The 23,671-nt window shown below is 35.3% G+C and overlaps 2 protein-coding genes across 2 annotated transcripts; both read right to left on the bottom strand.

Moving 5' to 3' along the window:
- On the bottom strand, positions 1-9,419 carry znf513b (zinc finger protein 513b). The gene is made up of 4 exons (XM_077238705.1): positions 8,747-9,419; positions 7,144-7,272; positions 5,015-5,728; positions 1-3,257 (listed from the first exon to the last, which is right to left on the bottom strand). Exons 1-4 carry the CDS (start codon positions 8,784-8,786, stop codon positions 2,494-2,496), a joined length of 1,647 nt encoding a protein of 548 aa, XP_077094820.1. The 5' UTR covers positions 8,787-9,419; the 3' UTR covers positions 1-2,493.
- Positions 9,420-11,370: 1,951 nt separating this feature from the next.
- On the bottom strand, positions 11,371-22,255 carry fndc4b (fibronectin type III domain containing 4b). The gene is made up of 6 exons (XM_077238764.1): positions 21,427-22,255; positions 18,603-18,718; positions 18,263-18,473; positions 17,298-17,387; positions 16,229-16,365; positions 11,371-11,891 (listed from the first exon to the last, which is right to left on the bottom strand). The coding sequence occupies exons 1-6, from the start codon at positions 21,497-21,499 to the stop codon at positions 11,850-11,852; spliced, it is 669 nt and encodes a 222-aa protein (XP_077094879.1). The 5' UTR covers positions 21,500-22,255; the 3' UTR covers positions 11,371-11,849.
- Between the last annotated feature and the right edge of the window lie 1,416 nt (positions 22,256-23,671).

The raw sequence follows: 23,671 nt of genomic DNA, 5'->3' as shown, positions 1-23,671 counted from the left end.
TTTTAATAAAATGTTATAAACATCTTTATTATGAAACCAAAGGCCACTTGACAGTTCTTCAGACCAACAATTTGTGTACAAAAATCAGAAAGCTAATGAAACCCACAAAAATACAGTACATAAATAATCATATTACATTATATGGCAAACCAAATTTCATTGGTTTCAGTGCTGTGCTTCAATTTCACTAATTCCCTGATTGCACTGAACTCTCGCACTGCCAGTTCTGTAACAGAGCAACATTGGACAAAAGGGAGGACCAATTAATATCCTATATGTATCAAAGTGACTGTGTACAAAATGTTTTAAATGTTTGTTTTGAATGTGATTTGTTCGCTGTGTTTGTCAATAAAGAGATGATTATTGTGTGGTCCCCACCTTCATACTCCTGAACTGGTTTGCACAACCAAAAGAAAAAAGCAAAACAGGGTCTTTCCCACTAAATGTGTGAAAAAAATAAACCTTTACAGGTTTCCATGATTACTTTTCTTAAGAGAAAATCTCACAGTAGGCATCACACATTAATCGAAATAAAACTAAAGTCAAACAAAAGACGCACTAACGCACACCCACATAATTGTGAATCTCATGAAAACAATGAGTCATTTTCAACACACACTCACACACACAAAATGCATAAAGAAAATGAGGCCTATTTTAGGACCATTATGCCTTTTTTTGCATTGTGACAATTTCAAGACAGTTAATCATTTATTCTGTAATGCAATAAAAAAATCACTTTCTGTAATACAGTAATAAAAATAAAGGGATAGAACATATACTACCGTAATATATACAATAACAGTACAATTTATATACTTTTTTTTATATTACAGTAATGAACATTGTTGAGGGGGACAGTAATGTCACAATGCAAAAAAAAGAATACCCTCGTATTCTTCATGCAAAACATTCCCTTGATTCTGATTTTGGGGTTCAATACGACACTAGCGTTTCTGAACAGTTTTCGTGAGACTCACTCATACGTGTCCCTCTAATGCCCTGGAAAAACTATGAGTGTGCTAGAGGCGGATGAAACCCCCGATCAGTGCAGCATTTTGCAGTGGCACCAGGAAATTCATGTACAGTAAATGAGGGAAGGAGGTGCAGCACCTCCTCAAGACAAGGCAACATCACTGTCATTGTGCATAAGTGAACATACAGTAGCAGCCAGACATCTTCAGTGTCATCAAATCCCTCATGAAACAACTACAGCTGCTGACTCGTTGCTTTTATTTCAGTTCTTTCATTCAGCAATTCAATTAGAATCCAAACCAGCAGAGGTGTGAATCTATGGTGCCCGTAAAGGGACATGGTGATGGGAGGAAAAATTATATTCCAATGCGTTTGCTTTCTCTTGCGTTCCCCGGAGAAACATTGCTTTTCTTGGGGGAACGGAAACATTTTGCAGGGCAATAGAAAAGTTTCTCTGGGGAAAGCAAAGCATTTGCAAGACAACACAAAAGAATCGAAATATACGTTTTTCTCCCATCTCATATTTATTTTTTCAATTATGTGCCTTTAGGAGCTCTGTAGTGAATCTCACAAAACGCATCAAGAATATATTTGATACCAAATTCAAAAGAAAAAATAAGAAGTTATATTCTGCATGAAAGAAAATGTTTGGTTTTACGATTTATTTTTTGCATTTTGACATTTTCATGACAGCAAACAAAAAAAAATCTTTCTCATTACTGTAATGTGAAAAATACTTGCGCTGGAATTTACTCCAATTTATTTTTAAATTCATTTTTTACTGCAATACAGTAACTACAAAAAACAATACATTACAAAAAAAACATTACTAAAAAAGTTTAATAAATGTTAATAATAATTAAAAAAAATTGTCTAAAAGATATTTTCACAATGCAAAAAAATATTAATGGTCCTAAGAAACAGGCCTAATTTTCTTTATGCAAAATATGGGTAACACTTTACAATAAGGTTTCATTTGTTAACATTAGTTAATTACATTAGTAATCAACCTAAAGATAAACAATACTTATAAAGCATTTATTAATCTTAGGTAATTTGAAATTATTCAAATCAAAAGTGGTATCTGTTAATGCACTGTGAACTGACAAGAACAATTGTATTTCTATTAACTAACATCAACAAAGGTTGATAGATGTTGTAAAAAACATTGTTCATAGTTAGTTCATGTAAACTAATGCATTAAGTAATTTAAACAAATGAGACCTTATTGCAAAGTGTTACCAAAATATGATTTCTTATTTGTCCTTTTGTTGTTTTTGTGAAATTCTCCCAGTGGTGCATACATGTGCCCTTTGAGTTTGAGGTGTCGGTCTTAAATAACAAACCTGTGATTCTGTGATCAGCTGCTGTAAACAGTTGGACCAAATACAAAATACAATCAAATTCTATGTGAAAAAAACAAACAAAAAAACAGCAAACCGGCCATGTTGCGAAGTAGCGTTCCCGCACAGGATAAAAATAAGGCAACTGGAGTTAGACATCAACAGAAAGATCCCGCTACATTTCTTCTTCCTCGTCCTCTTCCTCTTTCTCCGGTAGCTGCATCTTGAGCCACCCTTCGGCGGAGTGGCCGTGCTTCTTCTGGTGGCGTTTGTAATTGTCCCAGTGTCCTGTGGTGTAGCCGCACTCCTGGCATTTAAAGGGCTTCTCGCCGGTGTGCCGCAGCATGTGGCGTTTCAGGTTCATGCTCTGGTTGCAGCTGTAACTGCACACGCTGCACTGGAACGGCTTGGCGCCCGAGTGGATGCGCTCGTGCCGTTTGAGATTGGCCAAGTTCCCGCAGGCGTAGTCGCACGCATGGCATTTGTACGGCTTCTCGCCCGTGTGTACGCGGTGGTGCCGCTTGAGGTTGTCGAAGTGGGCGGACGCGTAGTTGCACTGGGGGCACTTGTAGGGCTTCTCGCCGCTGTGAGTCTTCATGTGGCGGGCGAGATGGTTGGGGTACTGTGTGACGAATGGACACGACGTGCACGAGTACAGCTTGTCGTCTTTCTCCGGGCTGGTGGGCAAGCTTTTGGACAACATGTCTAATGTGCATTTGCTGCAGATTTGCGCTGTCGCGCCCTCCTCGTCCTCTAGCACCGCACCACACACGCGACATGTGAAGGGGAATAGCAGCTCGGGAAGAGGGTCCGACTCTTTGGCCAAACTCTCGGTGTGCAGAAGGGCGGGAGGATGGCGGTCCGTTCGTAGGGTGTCGTAGCTTTGGAGGAAGTCGGAGTCGTTGCTGATGTGCAGAGTGAGGTCAGACACCACCGACTCTGAAAGACAAGGAAAAACAAAAAAAAGCTAAAGGGCTATTTTCCTCTTTTGAGCGAACCCAGTTTTAGGAACCCAACACTTTCTACTTCCCTTTACTTCACACTCCACTTCCTCTTTTTTCTTGCAGCATGAAGCACTCAAAGTGCAAAGTGGAAATACATCAGCAAACCTGCAGTTTTGAAAGGAACAGGTGGTTCTTTGTTCACTTTGAAACACTCAAAAGCTCAAAAGACTAGCAGAGATGTTTCCTCAAGGAATCTGTATTCCTGTTTAGTACTGATAATTGAATAAAGACAAATAAATTAGTAGTTCAAGTTAACAAGAAATGGCGTTCATAACCCATTTTACTTCTGTAATATGACACATTTTTTAGTGAAACAAGAAAAAATATTAAGGGTCGTACTTTTTATCCATCAGGAATTGACAGGAAAAGTGTGTTTCAAAGATCTGAACATGAGTTTGCAGTGGATTGTGGGGGATCCGTTCTGCTTCCTGGAACACCACCAGCACACACTTTTGTGTAGGTTTTGAACCGGGACTGAGAGTCAGTTTCATCCTCCAGAGCATCTCCACATATGCCAGTGCTAACGATTCTTGTCCGCATCTGTCCTTATTTATCCTCACTATAACTAGTATTTTATTATATTTTTGGTATTTATACATGTATTATGAAAGGTCAGTAGAAGTGAGAGGGGAACAGGATCAGGAAATGACCAAAAGCTGGGACTTGAACTCAAATTTGGGTAAGTGCAAATTTTCTGATAAAATGAAAATAGTAATTTTAAAATGCAGGTTTGCTGTGCTTGTTTATAGAGCTGCACAAATTTGTCTCTTAAAGTATGTGATTGTATATCAATTTATATTTCTATAATATTAATAATATTAAAATCAAACATATAACATTATTATTATTGTATATTTCACATTAAAATCTAGCATTTAAGTTTTTTTTTTTTTTTACAAAATTGTGTGATTATATTTCAATATGGCTATTAAATAATAATAATAATTATTATTATTTCTAAATAAAAAGATAAAAATTACTGAATAAAAACAAAATAGGGTCATTCCATGTCAAATCAATTAAATTTCAGAAACTTCACCAGCTCAAATGTTTAATTTTGTCAATATTTTTTCTGAAGAAAGACAAACATAAATAGTGATGAAAGCCAAAATATTAAATGTATCCACTATTTTGTAGAGGGTGGGGTATTAAGATTTATTTAATACTTCTTAAAGTTACAGGCATGCAAACTTTTGGCAAAAAAAACAAGAAGTGCTTTTCCCCATTTTTGAACTGTCACCATTGGGCATATAATGCGACAAAGATTGCTAAAGTAAACAGATTTTACTAATAGACCTACCAATCTCCGTATAGAAATAAAATAATGATGCTGCCATCTTTTTTAAGTCATTTTTACTCCCCTGTAATTTGGCTTCAAATCTCAGATGAAAATTGTTATTTTGACCCCCCCTTTTGGCTTTCTTCTTTACTTATGTATTTCTTCCACCAAAAAAAACACAAAAATTATCAAAAGTTGAGCTGACACGGAATGAGCCAATAAGAAATCACTACTGTTATATTATACAGTAAAAAATAACTAGAGCCAGATTTGATAATCACACTAAGCTATATCACAATTTCGGTTTTACTTCGATTATTCATGCAGCCCTAACGTGCACTGACGAATCATTCCCAATAACAGCAGGAGCATTCATTAAGAAGTAAAAACAACGTGGTGGATTAAACAAATACCTTCTGTTAAGGCTGTAGATTTGTCCTCCTTGTGGCTCATCATGTGTTTCTTTAAAGAGTGGCTGTTGCTCCCACGGAAATCGCACTCGGCGCAGTTGAGCTCTTTCTCCTGCGTGTGCATGCGCTGGTGTCTCTTCAGGTTGCCCAGAGAGTTGCACGCGAACGTGCAGAACTCGCATTTGTACGGCTTCTCGCCCGTGTGTGTGCGCACGTGTCTCTGCAGGTTCACCAGCTGGGCGGAGGCGTACGAGCAGTGCTGGCACTGGTACGGCTTCTCGCCGTTGTGCGTTTTCATGTGCCGCTTCAAGTGATTAGAGTAGCGTGAGCTGAAACTGCACAGTTTGCACGCAAATGTTTTACTAGCGCTTTCATCGGCCGTGGATCGGCCTCGGTGGATCCTCCCCTGCGCACTGTGTGCCGGGTGGGCCTCCTCTAACGGCCTGTCCTGGCGGTCGGCGTCTCCCCCCTCGGCTCCGCACTGGAGGCAGTGCAGGGCGAGGTCCAGCGTCCCGCTCAGGGGATCGGCGAGCAGCTGCCCGCACTGCCTGCAGGAGAGGTACGGTGTGAACGTGGCGTCAGGGCCCATCTCCTCCCGCTCGCTCTCCGTGTCTCGCGGGTCCTCAAAGTCGCTCTCGATGCCGAGACGGTTGTAGCTGGAGCAGTCCTCGTCGCTGAAGCCGTACACCGGCATTCCCATGTCAGCAGTGACGGAGTCTGTCGGGAGATCACAAGATGCTGTGTTATGCAGTGCTTTTCTGTTTTAAAACCGTTTTCTTTACATGGGAAGTTGAGGCAAAACATATCAAAGGTTTCATGTTTTAAAAGATATATTAATAATATAACATAATTAGTGCAATGCAACGATTAATCGCATCCAAAATAAAAGTTTGTTTACATAATATATATGTGTGTATACTGTGTATAATTATTTTGTATATATAAATACACACACATGCATGTATATATTTAAGAAACTTTTTATTTATATATAAAATATTTATATTTATATATAATATAAATTATGTATAAATATACAGTATATACATGCATATGTGTGTATTTATATATACAAAATAATTATGCACAGTACACACACATATATTATGTAAACACAAACTTTTATTTTGGATGCGATTAATCGTTGCCTAGCACTAAATATAATGTAATAATAATAATAAAATATTATATTATGAAATATTAATAAAAATATTTTTATAATTTAGTTTGGAATAAAGAATGGAATTGTAAATAGCAAAATACAGAACACAAGTATATAGATGACCTGAGATGAACTATAAGCTGCAATAATTCAATTTTAATTTTATGAGGTGTTTATTCATAACAAAATTACAGTAAAGTAGAGCTGCACGATTCTGGATACATGGAGAATAGTTGGTTTTTTGCACGATTCTAAACAGACAACTAAACAAAATAACATGTAATTTCCAAGAGGTTCTGATAAAATGTTAATTGCTGCAGTCTATTTAAAAAGTTCAATTAATCTGAATTCATTATTTTTAACATCGCTAAATTCTTCACTTGTTTCATTACTGGATGAATCGGCATTTTTGAACGAATCGATGAGTCAATGACAAATACGTGTTTTCAACGGTATTTGTAATCGTTATTAAGCGCCATGTTACTTTCAAAAGTTGAATTGCTCTATTTTGATCACTATTGTAGACATCTGTGTTTTTATCTGAACTATTAACTTTTATACCAGTACATCTGTGACAATATGAATATTTGTAACACAGAAATAATAATAATGTGTGTTTTAAAAGACTGCTTGTGAAGCTGTTTCATACCTATACATGATAACTGCTCTCTTTGGGTCAGCAGTGCCAACACAGACTTGAAAGAAGATATCTTGAAGAATGTCGGTAATCAAACAAATGAGGGACCCATCAACTGTTTGGTTACCGCCATTCTTCAAAATATCTTCGTGTTCAGCAGAAGAAAGAAATTCATTCAGGTTTGGAACAACTTGAGGGTGAGTAAATGATGACAATTTAAATTTTTGGGTGAACTAACCCTTTAATCTGGCAAATGCTTTGCTGAACAATGGAATAGTACAGCAAAATACTGTAATTTAAGTTGAATTAAAGTAATTAATGTACATCACTGACCTGAGTCCCTCTCAAAACCAACAATCCTGTAGTCATTTTCTCCAAAGCCCAGCTCCTGTCCGAGGAGGAAGTCACTCTCCAGGACGAGGTTTTCCTGATTGCCTGCCGCTGCACCATCTACAGCTCCCACTGCAAAAAAACAACAAAAAAAAAACAGTACAACATTAAAGCCTGTGCCAACATACAGTTATAGCCTACGTCTTTACCATGCTGGAATCAATCTGATAATCATATCACTCTTAAAGATGTAACTAAAAAGAAAGTATTCATTTTGAGATTCTCAGTATTGGGAAAATAACCATGTCCACTTGGATGACTCCTGTGTCATAGTCCACTAAATCTACTTGCAAATGTGTCAATGGATGGCACACATTTGGTTACTAAAAATGTTTAGTGGATTTTTCAGACTTTCAGAGTAAATATTGTGTAAAATATTAATTTAACCATTATATTGTACGTCATTTAGCAGCAGTTTTATTTCACTAACTATAAATATAACATTCTAGAGGACATCTCAGATGCGTTTGTCTGATAATTATTTTTAGTCATATAAAAGGGGATCAGCCAATGATTACAGGATTCAAATAGTGACGAGACTGATGGTTAACAACACTACAGCTACATGAGCTCTGGATGGAGGACAAAGTATGATAGAAATGAATAAAGGAGGAAGGAACAGTGAAGAGACACTAGATAAACAGAGGGAATCGGGTCAGAGATGGGTCAAGCCCGAGTCCCGCGGCAGGAACAGGGGGTCTGTTCAGAGGAAACGGAGTAAGGAAAGAATTACGACAGAAGAAAGGGAAGCCGATATGTTTACATTGAGATAGAACCGAGCTGATTCTTAAAGACACATAAATCAACAATAATAAACAAGAGCTTTTGGAAATAGATTCTGCTCACTTAGTCAAGGCATCTCATTTAAACCTTATATAAAAGCATCTCATTTAAACCTTATATAAAAGATTGACAGGAACTAAAAAGAGCTGTGTTTTCTTAACGGACACAGCAAAAGGAAAGACCTGCTCAAGGTTAAACTTGTGTATATTCATTTTGAAAAAAATGAAAATGAACACTTAGGCTATTTCAATAGAAAGTACTGAAAAAGCAAGTTAACAAGAGCGAAAATACAGTGGACAAAACTGCAAACCAGAGTAACCAAGGACATGCGACTCAATAACAAAACATATCTACAACAAAAGTGTTTCATAAACACATTCTGATCTGACATTACATTATTAAGTCTAAATGTATGTCAATAATAGAAAATTACAACTATAATGTAATGAAAACTACATTATGAGATTACAAAGCATTACAGTCAAACAGTCAATTTATTGTAGACTAGTCATGGTTGGCCATGTGAATAGTTATAACCTAAAAAAAATGTCCATAAAGGCTACACGCGCGCGCGCGCTCACACACACTCACAACATTTTTATGCTGATTATTGATTTGATTATTATCAACAGAAATAATCACAATCACACTGATTTCAACAGTAAAATATAGGGAAATCAGGCATTATTTTCAATAAATAACAGAAAATAAAGTCAAACTGTGAATTAAGGTGAAATCAAGTGAGACAGAAGTCCAGACTTACATTTGACAGGCTGTGGGTTTGACTGTTTTCTTCTTGGCATTTTTCTTAATGTGTCTGTTAATAATCAGCAGTTCCCTGTTGAGCTGGTCTTCATCACCATCACCTTCCTCTTCCTCATTTTTCTCTTCCTCCCCCGAACAAAGAGTTCCTCAATTCCCTCATAAACCCCGAATTAAACACGTATTATCATATGTATCCCCATAAATCATATTCAAACAGCCAAACAACTGAAACTCTTGTTATAATTTATGTTAGCGTGAGCTAAAATTAAACTACATACATAATACGCAGACAGGACTGTAGAAACGCTGTCATTAACGATTATATGACCCTCACATCGAAAGGCTGACGTCTGTAGCCTGATTTTAATCCACATCGATGAAAAAATTAGGATATTTTGGATGTAATTTGTGTTTAAATCCTGACATCAGTCGAAGGCTAACTAGCATGACTAGCTAGCCCAAAAAGAGAATATACAATAAAAGTCCAGTGTTTATAACCACTGGAGAGGCAGCAGCGGGAACATCAACGTCTCTCCATGAGGAATTATTCGTCCACGTCCATTTTTATCCCTGTGAACTGTCTCCATGAGTTGAAGAAGTGAAAGTGTGCAAGTTTCATTGCTGCTGGTGTTGTGATGGGAATGTGAAGCACAGGAAGTGATTGAAAGAGTTCAGTGTGAAACAGAGAAACCGCGACATCTACTGGAAGACAAGAGTAGGCCTATCTATCTATCTATCTATCTATCTATCTATCTATCTATCTATCTATCTATCTATCTATCTATCTATCTATCTATCTATCTATCTATCTATCTATCTATGTAAATACTAATATAAATAAAAATTATAATATATTAAATATGAATTATAATATATTCAATATATGTATATTCTATCTATTCTATCTATTTATCTATCTATAGCCTGCAGCTTATATATACAGTATATATATATATATATATATATATATATATATATATATATATATATATATCTGTCTGTCTGTCTGTCTGTCTGTCTGTCTATCTGTCTGTCTGTCTCTGTCCGAAATATAATTTAATATTATAGTTACAATTGTAAATACTAATATAAATAGAGCCTTCAGCTATTGTGCACCTCAGCTTTGGAATTCCCTCTCTCTATTCATCCGTACGACTGAGTCCCTATCCTCCTTTAAAACTTTGCTCAAAACCCACTTATTTAGAAAGGCCTACCCCACATAACTCCACCTTCCACCGCCTACATGATGAACTGCTTTCTTTTATTTCTTTTTTAAATTCTTTTTTCTATTCTATTTTTACATTGTGTCTAGTTTTGATTTTTTAATTGTCTCCCTAAATTGTATTCAAACTGTTTTAATCTGTAAGGTGTCCTTGAGTGCTATGAAAGGCGCCCACAAATAAAATGTATTATTATTATTATTTATAAATAAAAATTATAATATATAATAAAAATGAATTATAATATATTCAATATATATATATATATATATATATATATATATATATATATATATATATATATATATATATATATATTCTATCCAGATGTCAAGCTATTTCTAAGTTTTTGTGAAGTGTTACCAAATTGTCTGCATATGAAATACCTGTATGATATGGTCAAATTATGCAGTGTACAGTACTTTATACCACAATGAAACATGCAATATTCAAACATACAGCTACAGCATGTTTCTACATCGACGTCCTTTGGAAAGTAGCTGTGTGTTTTGAAAGAATCAAATATTTTATGTTGTGTATTTATGGACAATGAGAATAAATATCACAATATTATTATAGACGTCGTTATTTAACTTTACATTCCAATGTGATGAGTCAGTCAAGAGTTATTTAATAAATTATTTTTGTAATAAATAAGAATTATAATATATTCAATCTATCTATCTATCTATCTATCTATCTATCTATCTATCTATCTATCTATCTATCTATCTATCTATCTATCTATCTATCTATCTATCTATCAATCTATCAATCTATCTATCTATCTATCTATCTATCTATCTATCTATCTATCTATCTATCTATCTATCTATCTATCTAACTATCAATCTATACAGCTTATATATACAGTATATATATATACAGTGTGTGTATATATATATATATATATACACAGTGTGTGTATATATATATATATACATGATTTAATATAATATAAAATGTCAGCCTCTATAAGAACCAACAGACAAAACTCATGGTTTTTTCCATTTTCCGTTTATTGGAATAGGATTGAGAATAAGAATATTAATAAACTTCTCTTCTAAACTTTGCAGTGAAATACAGTATTTAAACTACATTCTTTATCTATATGCCAAAACTACAGTGATGTGTAGCTTATTTACTGTATATAACTTCATCAAAACTTCTCACTTAGTGAACAAAAGGAGTTTTTTTTAAGACATTACAATATCAAGGGTAGACATATGCTTCAACTAATAGAAACTTTTGTATAGAAATGCCACACACCAAACCATTTCTATGAACAGGTGAACTGGTTCTTATGTAAACCCCTCTGTTGAACAATCAACTCTACGTGGGTCTGAAACATTTAATATCACAGTGATAATACTCAATTAAAGCACAAAACAAGCCATCGATATACGGTTCACTGTGGTTAGAATTTATTAATGCATAATAAAAGGCCACTTTTGTGGCTGACGATGAATTTATTATAATAATTTACATATATTAATAAAAAATGCCACATTTATTGTTATTATTGTTCATCCTCTTTCAATGAAACACATTCACGCAACAAATCCATATACACACATCTAAACCGCTGTATATCGGGCTCCCAGTGTTTGAACTCCACAATCACATTCATAGCACCAATAGCTCCTCTTGTGATTATAGTTTATGTAATTGGTAAAGAGCTATGCTCATTGTCCAGGACATTGTTCTTTATTGGAGTATACTACCGAATACCCGTATACTACCTTACAATTCCCGATTTGGCTGAGGGAGCTGAGAGGTTTACATTAATATTGCCTTTAATGCTCGTCTTGAATCTCAGAAGATGAGCTGATATCCGCTGTCGGGTCTGATGACAGACTAGGGTTCCTGATGATGCCTTGGTTAAACTTTGATGATGCTAAGGGAGGAAGATGTCCTTTGGAACTATAAAAGAGTAAAAATGGTCAGAGATTAGAAAAAAATCAATAAAATTCAGAGGCAAGATGGTTTGAACTCCACGTATAATAATACTATGTTTCTATTTTTACAGCATTCATGTGAATTTTCCATAACACTTTACAATAAGGTTACATTTGTTGACAATAAACTGACAATTAAAATATTTCTAAAGCTTTTAACAATTTTGGTCAAATTTAATTTTAAAACATTTGATGCATTATTCAAATTAAAAGCTGCATCTGTTAATATTATTCATAATTGACCTGAGCTGACATGAACTAACAATGAATGCATTTTTGTATTTGTATGCTATACTTTCTGCTTTAAGATTAATACATTTAGTAGCAAATGTACTGTATACAAATTGTGTTAATAAGGTTAGTTAATGAATGAGCGTAGTTTGTGAGTTGCGACTGGAAGATACTATGATATAGTTTTACAAATAAATTATATTTTAAACTTGAAAGTAAATATGCGGGTCTTTTTAAGTGTTGTTTTAAAAAAAAAATAATAAACAGTTATGCTGTGATGAATCTGCATTTTGGAAGATAACAGCCAAATGTCTGTTTTAAAGCAGGGGGTGAGTAATTTTTCACTCCTTTATTTGCTTAATAAAAAATAAAAATAATTTATATATACATATAGGCTATATGTATTGTATATGTTCAGCGCAGCCCTTACAAGCAATCTGCATGCGATGCATCTGGTTAAAACAACTTCAATATTACCATACTGTATATAAGCTTCCACAGAGTGTGAATATGTAGGTTTACTATAGAAAAGCTAAAATGTAAAATCAAAGCGAAAGCCCAGATGTCAAGCTATTTGTAGGCTTATTGTGAAGTGTTACCAAATTGTCTGCATATGAAATACCTGTATGATATGGACAAATTATGCAGTGTACAGTACTTTATACCACAATGAAACATGCAATATTCAAACATACAGCTACAGCATGTTTCTACATCGACATCCTTTGGAAAGTAGCTGTGTGTTTTGAAAGAATCAAATATTTTATGCTGTGTATTTATGGACAATGAGAATAAATATCACAATATTATTATAGACGTCCTTATTTAACTTTACATTCCAATGTGATGAGTCAGTCAAGAGTTATTTAAGGTGCGATTTTTATCACCTCTGCATGACCTGATCAGACTATAGAGTTAAGACATACAGTATTTACATAAAACCGAATTTAAAAATGCGAAATAATTTTATTTGATTAATATTTGCTGAATGCATAAAAAATGTTAACACTTTATAATAGGTATACAATAATAAAGTACTTACAAATCATTTGCAAACAATTAGTTTAGTTAATTATAGTCTTTGTTTATGATATATGGATAGGCTATACAAATAGAGATTTCTTCAGTCATTGTCACTCCAATTAAATTAATTTGTTATTGTTATCGTTTAATAGCTCATATGCAAAGAGTTGTTTTCTAAATGCTTTGTTAACAACGTGTATACCATATAAGTGATGTAGAGTATTTTAATCCAGTAGTAATTGGAGCTGTTCATGGTTATTATGAGTAAATATAACTTTCACACTTTAGATTAGGTCACAGAAAATCGGAAAATGTCATTAAGTGATTTAAACCATCATTTCTTGTTATTAATATTAAGTGTTCCTTAAAATTTGTACAATTACATTAAACATCAGTTAGGGTAAAGCATAAAAGAACATTATCTAACTCTTTACATGCAAGCTAATTAAACAATAATTTGTAAATTACAGTGACTGAAGAACTCTATAGTTTATAGTCTACTCTGTATTCAATAATTTTATCCCTTAAAACTAATAGTTGATCATCCAATTGACATTTTTAAAGTTTTTTTCCCTGTAAAAATAGCTTGAATGTAACTAACCCTTGCTTTATTAACTATCCGCGGAACCATGAATATGCTAATTAGCCCCACTTCCACTCACTCACGCCAGCTCAGAGATCCATTCAGCTTACTTACTGAGGTAAACGCTGCACAGTGGTATCACTCTTTACACCGTTGACGTGATTGGTTACAAGGTAGTTTGTGACGTCAGAAACACCAGCGATTTCAAACTGCGTTTTTGAGACTGTCTTTGTTTCACTGCAGTTTTAAAATACTCAGCAATGGTGTTGACTTTTAAATTTGCTCATGGTTTGTCTTAAACCATATTAAAAACACCACATAGACATATAAACAACATTAAAAACTCGATTTTTACCACAGGGGGACCCCCACAACCCCATCAATAAGGCCCCCTCCATCTACACTAAACCAACAAGTTAATGTTGTGTGTAAAAAAGACTGGACAAAACACACATTTTAAATTTTAATATTTTAAATACAACATTTGATGGAAAACAAACACGTATTTAAAAATAAAAAAGACATGAAATTATCACTACAACCAGTAGATGGCGACATAGAGAACTTATTTCCATTCCCTAATATTGTTTTTTTTTTCCTCGTTTTGCTTTTACATTTATATTTAGACATTATAAAACCACTACGTTTAAAAAAATAAAATTATTAAAGTTTGTCACTTTTTGTACTGAAGTAGCCTCTCAAAATCTCATGAAAAACAATAACTGTTCTTAAATTGACTGGTAATAAATTGGCAATGAATTACACAAAGGGTAAAACGAGCGCCTCCTTTACTGAAGCTATCAGTCAATTTAACGCAAGCTCACTGATTTTTGCACAATTACGAAAACCCACTTTAATCAATGAATCTAACTAAAGTGCACAATAAATGTCTAATTCACAATGCATTTACGCTTTGTTTGTTATAATGGGTTAGGTTTGTCAGCATGTACAACTTAAACTGGCTTTATACAGAAACTCATTCAGCGTTTTGAGGGATATTGGGCGGATTCTCACAACTAGTAACTTAAACACTTCTGATTGGATATAACTTTCAACAGACATGCCAGTAATTGGCTACAATACTCAACGCAGCAAAATCACGTTGTAAATTGACACAGTTGCAGTGACTAATGCGCCAGTTGAGGTGATGTGGTGCGTTTGATGGTGTTCCTGGCATATGCCTATTCCGCCAATGCAGAACAAACCAAGCAAAGTCTAGATCGCGTACCCCTTGGAACCTGCACACGTACCCCACCTAGGGTACACGCACCCGATGTTGGGAATGACTGGTGTAGATAATGCAGTATTCCATTGGAAACAACAGTCAGGGTTGCCAGGTCCCAGAAAAATTTCCAGCCCAAAGCCGACACAAACGCCGCCCAAAAGGAATGAAACCCAGCCCAATTTTCCACTGTCCAATCACAGTTGACAACGGCGGGATTCCATAAAGGTCCTTAATAAACGGTTTAATGGTTTACATCTTATTTAGATGATTTTAGCTAGACATGTTTATATTTATATGTGCATATTTACTTATTTAATCTGTATTTTATTCCTCTTCAGTTACTTATTTTTTACTTTTTTAAAAATTCTTTTTTTTTTTACTTTGGTACTGTTAATTCTTCTTTTAATCTGTCTTTGATTTAATTTTTTTAGAACTTTGCAAGATAAATTGTTTAGAATGTAAACTATAATTATGAATGACATAGCCATCCATAAAAGTCAGTTCAAGTCCAATTTTGGCTATTTATATAGCTCTTTTCACAATACACATCATCTCAAAGCAGCTTTACAGAAAATTCCTGTTTGCCTTATAGTCGCATTTAGCGACATAGTCGCAAACGCTATGTCTATAAGATAGTCTTTGCCTTAAAACACGTGGTAACTCATTACAATAAGGTGACTAACATGAGCAAACAGTGAACAGCTGTATTTTTATTTACTAACATAAACAAAGATTACTAAATACTGTAAATATATCTATACAAATGTATTGCTCATTGTAAATTCATGTTAGTAAATATATTAACTAATGAACCTTATTATGTTACCAAACACGTATTTTCTGTGCACGTCCCTAATTCTTTTAACATATTGTTGTGCATATCTTCATACAATAAATGAAAAACCTATATTTTCTGATCTCAATCAGTTTATCCATAGCCTGCATACTCTTTACATACTCTTGTTTTGTCTACAAGCATCAATGTGCAATTATTCACTTGCTCTTTCAGCGGTCTTTAGGTTGCCAGGTATTCATTCCAAGGATCAACACACTTTCAATAAAATAATGATTTTCATTTGTCTTTGTCTACAGATAAACATTTGGCGGCCGCGTTACATTATACAAGTACGCGGTACATTTCCCGTGACTGCATTTTCAAAATAACCCAATTGTGGGGGAAAACCGCGACCCTGGCAACACTGACCACAGTGAAAGTGTTGGTCAGTGGTGAAGGTCTCACCTTGCTGCCCAGCAGGCCTCCGTTATGGTACTCTGGGGTACTTTGGCCAGACAGTGGCTTGCTTTTCTCTTTACTGTGGTTGTTGGAATCGTTGTCTTTGATGATATCATACTGCTTACAGAAGAGCACAATCACAGCTGCAGCAAGACAGAGATCAGTTTGATTACGGGGACGCAGATCTGATACGTTTAATTAAAACAAAACACTATCTTCCATCTGGATATCACAATTGAGTTTGAAAGGACAAAAGTTTTCTTAAGGTCACTGTAAAAAAACAACAACAAAGCAATACTTAGGAAAATATTTGAAATGCAGAACAGAGAAGTTTGAAATATTGTTACAGGCTTAGATACTACCATGTAAAGCCTATTGTTTCATAGTTGATTTGAAAATCTCCAAGGCCTCTATATTATAAGCATGATCACAATTTTGTGAATTTTTAAGTAAACATAAGAATAACATTTATTTTGTAAGTATTATTTCAAATTGAACACTTACAGGACCGAACACACTTGATTACTTGATTATCCATACATCATTTTATAGAAAATGAATCTTAAAATATGAGTATCAAACGTGATAAATCCAGCTTTTGAGGAACAGTTATTAGTGCAATAAAAACTACTACTTTGATCAAAAACTAAGCATTTAAATATTATGATACAAAGACATATTATTGAGAGATATAAAGTGACAACTGATATTTATATGTATTTATGTAAGTAGTGTTATAATAAAGGTCTCATTGATTTACATTACAAGCTACCAGAATTTCATCTTACTTTTTGGTCATATAAACATCAGCAACTGCACTATTGCATATTTTTGCTCAGTTTGAGCCTCTGAATAATATTGAAATGAGCTCCATATTCTTGTTTCTCATACTATATGAGCCATAAAAGCCTGATGTATCAAATCAGACTTTACAGGGTTAAATGGAGGGACAAGTCAAATGATTTCCTTTGGTAAACAATATCACAAATATCATTGCAACCAGATTTTTTATTTTTTTTATTTTTACTTGTTCATCATGATTATGTTTAATTAAATCCAAGACAATGTTCTTTACCTGCCCACATTAGTAGTACAGTCATTATGATTAGTATCTCTCCAGTCTGAAGGTGTCTGGAAATGTCTAGACCCTCAACCGCAGGGTCATCTGATCAGGTAAACAAGACAACAACACATGTTAGAGGATGGAAGAGATCATTGAAGAAATGTCAGAATTAATGATGATGTTATTTATTAACAAACTCGAGAAATTAGACAGTTTTGTGGCTTTTAGTTCATTTCAGTCATGACAACTAGGAGTGTTTGGCATGCTAATGGATATGATTACCGTGTTGAGTAGAAATGATTCATGCAAGTGACTTTCTACTGCCAGCACACACTCAACACACTGCTGTGAGCAAGTAAGACATGCTGCTGCTGTACAATATAGCGTACATAAATTAGCCGTACAGCAGATCTATACAGGTGGAGCTGGGGAAGGTGGAGGGTTTCTGAAAGGCTTCAAATGCTGACCAAGTATTTGAAGATTGAGCAGCAAGCTCATTGGCTACTGAACCAGCAGGAACCAATCAGCTGTGCCATATAGAATGATGTGATTGCAAGCAGACTGAGTTAAGGACCTAATGACCAGCCTGTGCATCTAGAGTTTCATGATAGAACTGTGTGAGCTTTTGAGCTCATCATATGCTAATGCACCAAAAAAAGTCAAAGTTGTAAATAAAAAAAAGCTTATTGGATTACAAGAAAATAGAATTTAAGTCTTTCTACATTTTCAAACGTTCATGTTTGAGTATTATTTGACAAATTTACTAACACTTTCTGAGTAAAGATGGTTTCAAAGTAAATGCTACACCAATTTTTATTTTTTTTTCTGTGTAGATGACAAAAACTAGCAGATACAAATCAATGAAATAAAAATGTGCTGGTTGAGTCACTCAATAGGGTCTTTCACAAAAAAAACATGAAATGTGCTATATTAAATGAATGACATTGGACTAATGCTGATCTAACAGACATGTTTACCTTGATGATGATCCATCATGGTGGATTGAAAATGTTCAGACTTTTTAAGCGTCCTGAAGTGACTCTTTTTGCTGGCCAGACTCTCTCCATAGAGACCGACGGATTGGACCTGGATAAAATAGTCTGTGTCTTCATCCAGATCCCAAAGTATACAAGCATGACTGGTTGTGTTCACCTCACGAATGAAACGCTGCATCAACCCATCCTGACGCTAAAACACACCCACATACACACGTTTAAAGATTCATTAGAGGGCATAACGTAGATATTAAATGTTAGACTCCCTTGATTGTAATGAAGGCCTTTAGGGCTGAATATCATTGTAATAACTTTGCTTGACCTGCTGTGAGATGGCAAAGCCAATTACGGTCTCTCCGTCCAGAATATTCCAGGACACGGTGGCCGAATCTGCCCGCAGGTGTGTAACAGAGACATTGACAGGAGCAGCGGGGCGGTCTGTGAAACACAAATCACCAGCATGAATCATTTCTTAGCACAACCATCTGATGCACTTAGACATATACAACTGAAATTAAAGCTGAAATGTTCAATAAAAGATTCAGGCTCCATGAATGTCATGTTTAAAAAGATTATATTAAACATGTTCCTGTTGTATGCAAATGGATGATGTTTGTGAGGGATTTTGAGATGCTTTGTAGTATTTATAGATTCATCCTGTCTCTGCTTCCCCGAGACATCCAAGGACCAACTTGACAACGGCTCAATGAACAACTACAATAATGCAGTTCATAAATATGCAACACTATTCAGCTGATTCACTCTGCTGGGATATTATGCAAATCAATTCTAATTTTAAGTCTTCTCTTTAATGGGATAAGCGTGGCTCAGTTGGTCAAACTTACTGCCAATCCACAGTGCTTTGCCAAATCTCTGACTTGATGTGTTAAAGAGAAAAATGTGTTTGACTGAAAAAGGACATGCAGTAGGTTTTGTCACACCCAACAACATATTCTTAAAATAAAAATAACAATCCAAACAATATAGAGAAGTTAAAGACTAATGCATTGTGACACTTTTAATCATGTTTTTGCTGAATATGTTCAGTATAGGGACTTTAAAACATTATAAGGATGACCTTCTGCTACAATATAACGACATGTGAATCTGGTTTATATGCACTATACAAAAATGGTGTGTCTTGACAATCATACAACATACTTTAGAGTCAGATACATTAGAAATTGTGCTTCAAGTGGTAAATTAGCTATTTTTATTCAAGTCCAAAATATTAAGTCTGAATCAACATGTTGCTAAAACGTAATGTTGCAATGGTCAGATAAGGTCGAAATAACTCCTGCACATTCATTTAATAGGTATAGATAACATCAATAAGAACATTATAATGCAAAAAAGACCAAAAATTACAGGAAATGGGTTGCAGAGCAAGACTCGTTTGGTCTATAATTTGCAAACATGTACGTATATTAAATACATTTTTAACATTTGGGATTTTGCTGATATCCAATAATTTCTTATACTGTATATGAAATAAAAAAGCTACTATGGGATATGACCCAGGTCAGACCTGAACCTGTATCCCTGCGAACCATAAGCTCTAATACTTACTGTAAGTCCAAAATGCACATCCAAAGGCATTGACATCTTTATTTTCTTAAGTATGCTTTCTAACCAGAGCTCATGCATAAATTGGCATACATTACTTCAAGAGGTAGATAGAAAACAATTAAATTACTGAGATGACCTTAAGAAAAGTGAGAAATTTGCTCATAATCAACAGATTGTTTAACATCAAATAAACGCTTTTTTTGGTGAATATGCACATTATCAGCTTTAAAATAACAGGCTTAATGAAGTGCAGGTTTCACTTTATTTTAAGGTGTCCTTGTTACAGTGTAATTATACATTTAAGTACTGAGCAATATTAATTAACTACATGTACTTACTATAGGGTTAGGAGGGACTAGGTTTGGTTTAGGGTTGGTTGCATGTAATTATGGTAAATTTAAAGAAATTACGGTTACAGTTTATTTTAAGGTGTCATTGTTACAGTGAAATTATATATGTAAGTACTGAGTAATATTAAGCAACTACATGTACTTAAGGGTAGGATTAGGATTTGGTTGAGGGTTAGTTGCGTGTAATTATGCATCATTTACTGTTATTACAATGGTAAGTACGTGTAACATGTAACAAGGACACTGTAAAATAAAGTGCACAAAGTGCATATTGATCATATAAGTACAAATATACACCAGAAATAAATAGAAAATCATTAACCTTTAGTACAGTTATAGGGTACAGCTTAAAATGTCATAATAGAGCCCTACTATAACAGCATTGCACTAAACCCAATCTATGTTTTCATTTCAAAGCAAAACACGTCCTTGTAAATAATTGAGTCCCCAATAAGACCATGACTGCAACCGTGGCAGGGCAATTCAGCCAGTGTTTTAGGATCAAACACAGTCACAGTGCTCAGCAAGAGAGCAAACATTGCGTCAGTATCCGCACTCATCCTTTTATCTTGTAATTTGCCAAGAAAAGAGAAATTAAGCTCATTGTAATGTGCCAAGGTCAATGCTTCATGAACATACATCAGCTTAGAAAGCAGCACAATGCTTTCTGGTAAGATTGTCTAATTAAGAATAAGTGCTTTGAGGGACCTGCCAGTCTTTCAATTAACTGTGAACTTTAATGTAAGGTTAGGTTATGCAGTACATGCACTTTAAAGGCTTGTAGTCCATCGAAGGGAATCTTCAATGACTGTAATTTATTAAGAAACAAAAATAATAGTTGGATCAAATCATCTTTAATAGAAGAAAGCAGTAGCCTAACATGCCATTATTTCCTTAAGAACATACCATATATCGCACTGGCACTTAAATGCCATGAATTGACATGCTCTAGCACAGGTCATTCTCTCAGCACTATCTATTGGCCCATTAAATCAAAGACAACGACTAACAGAGTAAAAGGCAATTTCATTAATGTCTTCCTCTGCTGGCTGGGGAAGGGCTTGCTTTAAAAACACTGAAATGATTATATAACACAGCATGCTTATAGACTAGTCATGATGATCAACACATGAGCGCACAATTATAGAGAGATGCGTTGCATTTGATCTTTATTATTAGTCATACTATAGGACATTTATTAGACAGAAGGAACATAAGTTCACTTACTCGCCCCTGCAAAGCAGATGTGGCATCCAAACAGAGACAGAACAAGGCTCATAAAAGTGAATAGGTGAATCATATCTTCCTCAAGAGTTACTCCAGATGATTGACGCCAATTTCCAAGGAAAAGTAACCCGAAGTTAACATCCCTCCAATTATCACATGATTTTCAACAACGCATTTTCTTTGCTACACTGCGATGATGATAAACAATCTAATAAACCAGCAGCATCTTCTTCTTCAGCATCCACGCAGTCTGATGTCCAACGCACCTCAATCTGTTGCCATCCGAATCCGCATCAGCTAGAGAAAAAGCGAGAAAGACGCTTCCTTTTGCGGTTATTTTCACTGATTTAAGAGCAAATGAAATCACACTTTTTTATGTTTACAACGGAACTCGGGAATCGTCAGCCTCACCACCAGTTACATGTCCGCTGCGCGTCTAATGTAACGCGTGTAAGCGCGCATGGCGTCCATCACAAAGCTCGCGTTCGCCTTCCTCACTTTATGCGCTCGCTCGTGTAAGACGTTTTAAGAATACCAATAAATCTGCGCTGCATCGCGGGCACATGACCCACAGGTGGTGGCCAGTTACTGATTGATTCTCAGCAGTCACTCATTCACCTTCTATAGCCGCATGACGCACGAACCTGCACCGGGATGAATGCAGTAAAAACACCCTCACCAGATCTGTTAGACGCGTTTTATGACGCCATTCAAACTTGCACATCGATAGACCACGGCAAACATCAAGATCAGGAGAATCTCTCATAGAATAGAAGGCCGAACTGTGCGAGCAGAACAGAAGAGGCAATATTTTGACTTGATATAGTCTAAACTAAAGCTATAAACAAAGCCATTTAAAATACTTGAATATTTCACATCAGATGTGAGAAAAGAATAGCATTCATGATTACAGAATAGAATAGATCAGGAATGGAATAGTACTGCAATAGTGTTATTATATTATGAATACACAATAATATAAATAAAATAAAAATGGCTGTATGTATGTATGTATTCAGCTGATTCCCTCTGCTGGGCTTGGGAAATTATGCAAATGAATTCTAATTAAGCATGACTCAAATTGGTAAAAATTAGTGACAATCCACAGTAATTTGCCAAATCTCAGATTTTGTGTTGGACAGAAAAAGGAATTTGTTTTTAAACCAACACCCAACAACATATTCGGCAGGGGCGTAGAATTTAGTAGGGACGCTAGGGACGTGTCCCTACCAATATCCAGTGACACTGATTTGTCCCTAGCAATAATTTCGATCAAAAATGCAAATATTTTTATATATAACCACTGTTGCCAGTGGCTTTTGCGTAGTTCTTATTTTATTTAACCAGGAAACATCTAATTTAGATAAACATCTCTTATAAGAGCGTTCTGAGAAAAATGCGCAAATCCTGGAACACAAACGGTTAATAGATCTGAGTCCCGCCTCCTGAACACACATTGCTAAACTGATTGGCTTTGTGTTTTCTTTCTAACTTGTGAGAGGCTGTAGCTACATTTGATTGTGCGAAGCGGCGCATCCTCGATGCGGTAAACTAGGGAGTAATCTACAGTTCGGTGCACAAACATACGGGCAAATCGCGTCTAATGATTCGGGGACAGCTCCGTTTTTACAATATAATGTGTGACAATCGCAGGATAAGTGGCAAACATGTCGTTAGTGTGTGTGCGTGTGTGTGTGTGTTTGTGTGCGCGCGCGCGCAAAGAGCACTGAAAACATCACGGAGTAAACATCACTTAAATATCATAATAATGATCAGTTTTCCAAAAAAGGAAGAAAAGAAAGAAAATACCCAGAAGGACAGGATTTTCGTATATTGCCATTTTTGTAGGGACAAAGACAAAATGTCCACACAAAGATGGCAATTTCCGAAATCCTTGTGGGGATTTTTTTTTTTGAGAACTGCTTATAAATCATACTAAGTTTTTTTTTGTTGAAAATGCAGAAAGTTATCTGTGCTAGGGTTAGTGTAGGGGGATAGAAAACTACACTATGTACAGTATAAATCATTACGACTATGGAAAGTCCACATTAAACATGAAAATTGTTTGGCCTGTTGAAATGAGAAGTCTGTTTGATCAAGTTGAAACCCTTGTCATCCCAGTCTCAGCTGAAGCTGAAATAAGTTTCATTGCTCTTAGGAGACTGAAAACATGGTTCAGAACAATGGCACAAGTTGTTGTGTGTTATGTCCAACAGGACAAACTGGACAGTAAGGATGTGAAAAC

Source organism: Siphateles boraxobius, unplaced genomic scaffold, assembly GCF_051911475.1.
Source record: "Siphateles boraxobius isolate OS27281-9 unplaced genomic scaffold, OSU_SipBor_1 22, whole genome shotgun sequence".
NCBI classification, from domain to species: domain Eukaryota; kingdom Metazoa; phylum Chordata; class Actinopteri; order Cypriniformes; family Leuciscidae; genus Siphateles; species Siphateles boraxobius.
Note: the sequence above shows the minus strand (reverse complement) of the source record. Positions and strands in the feature narration are given on the sequence as shown.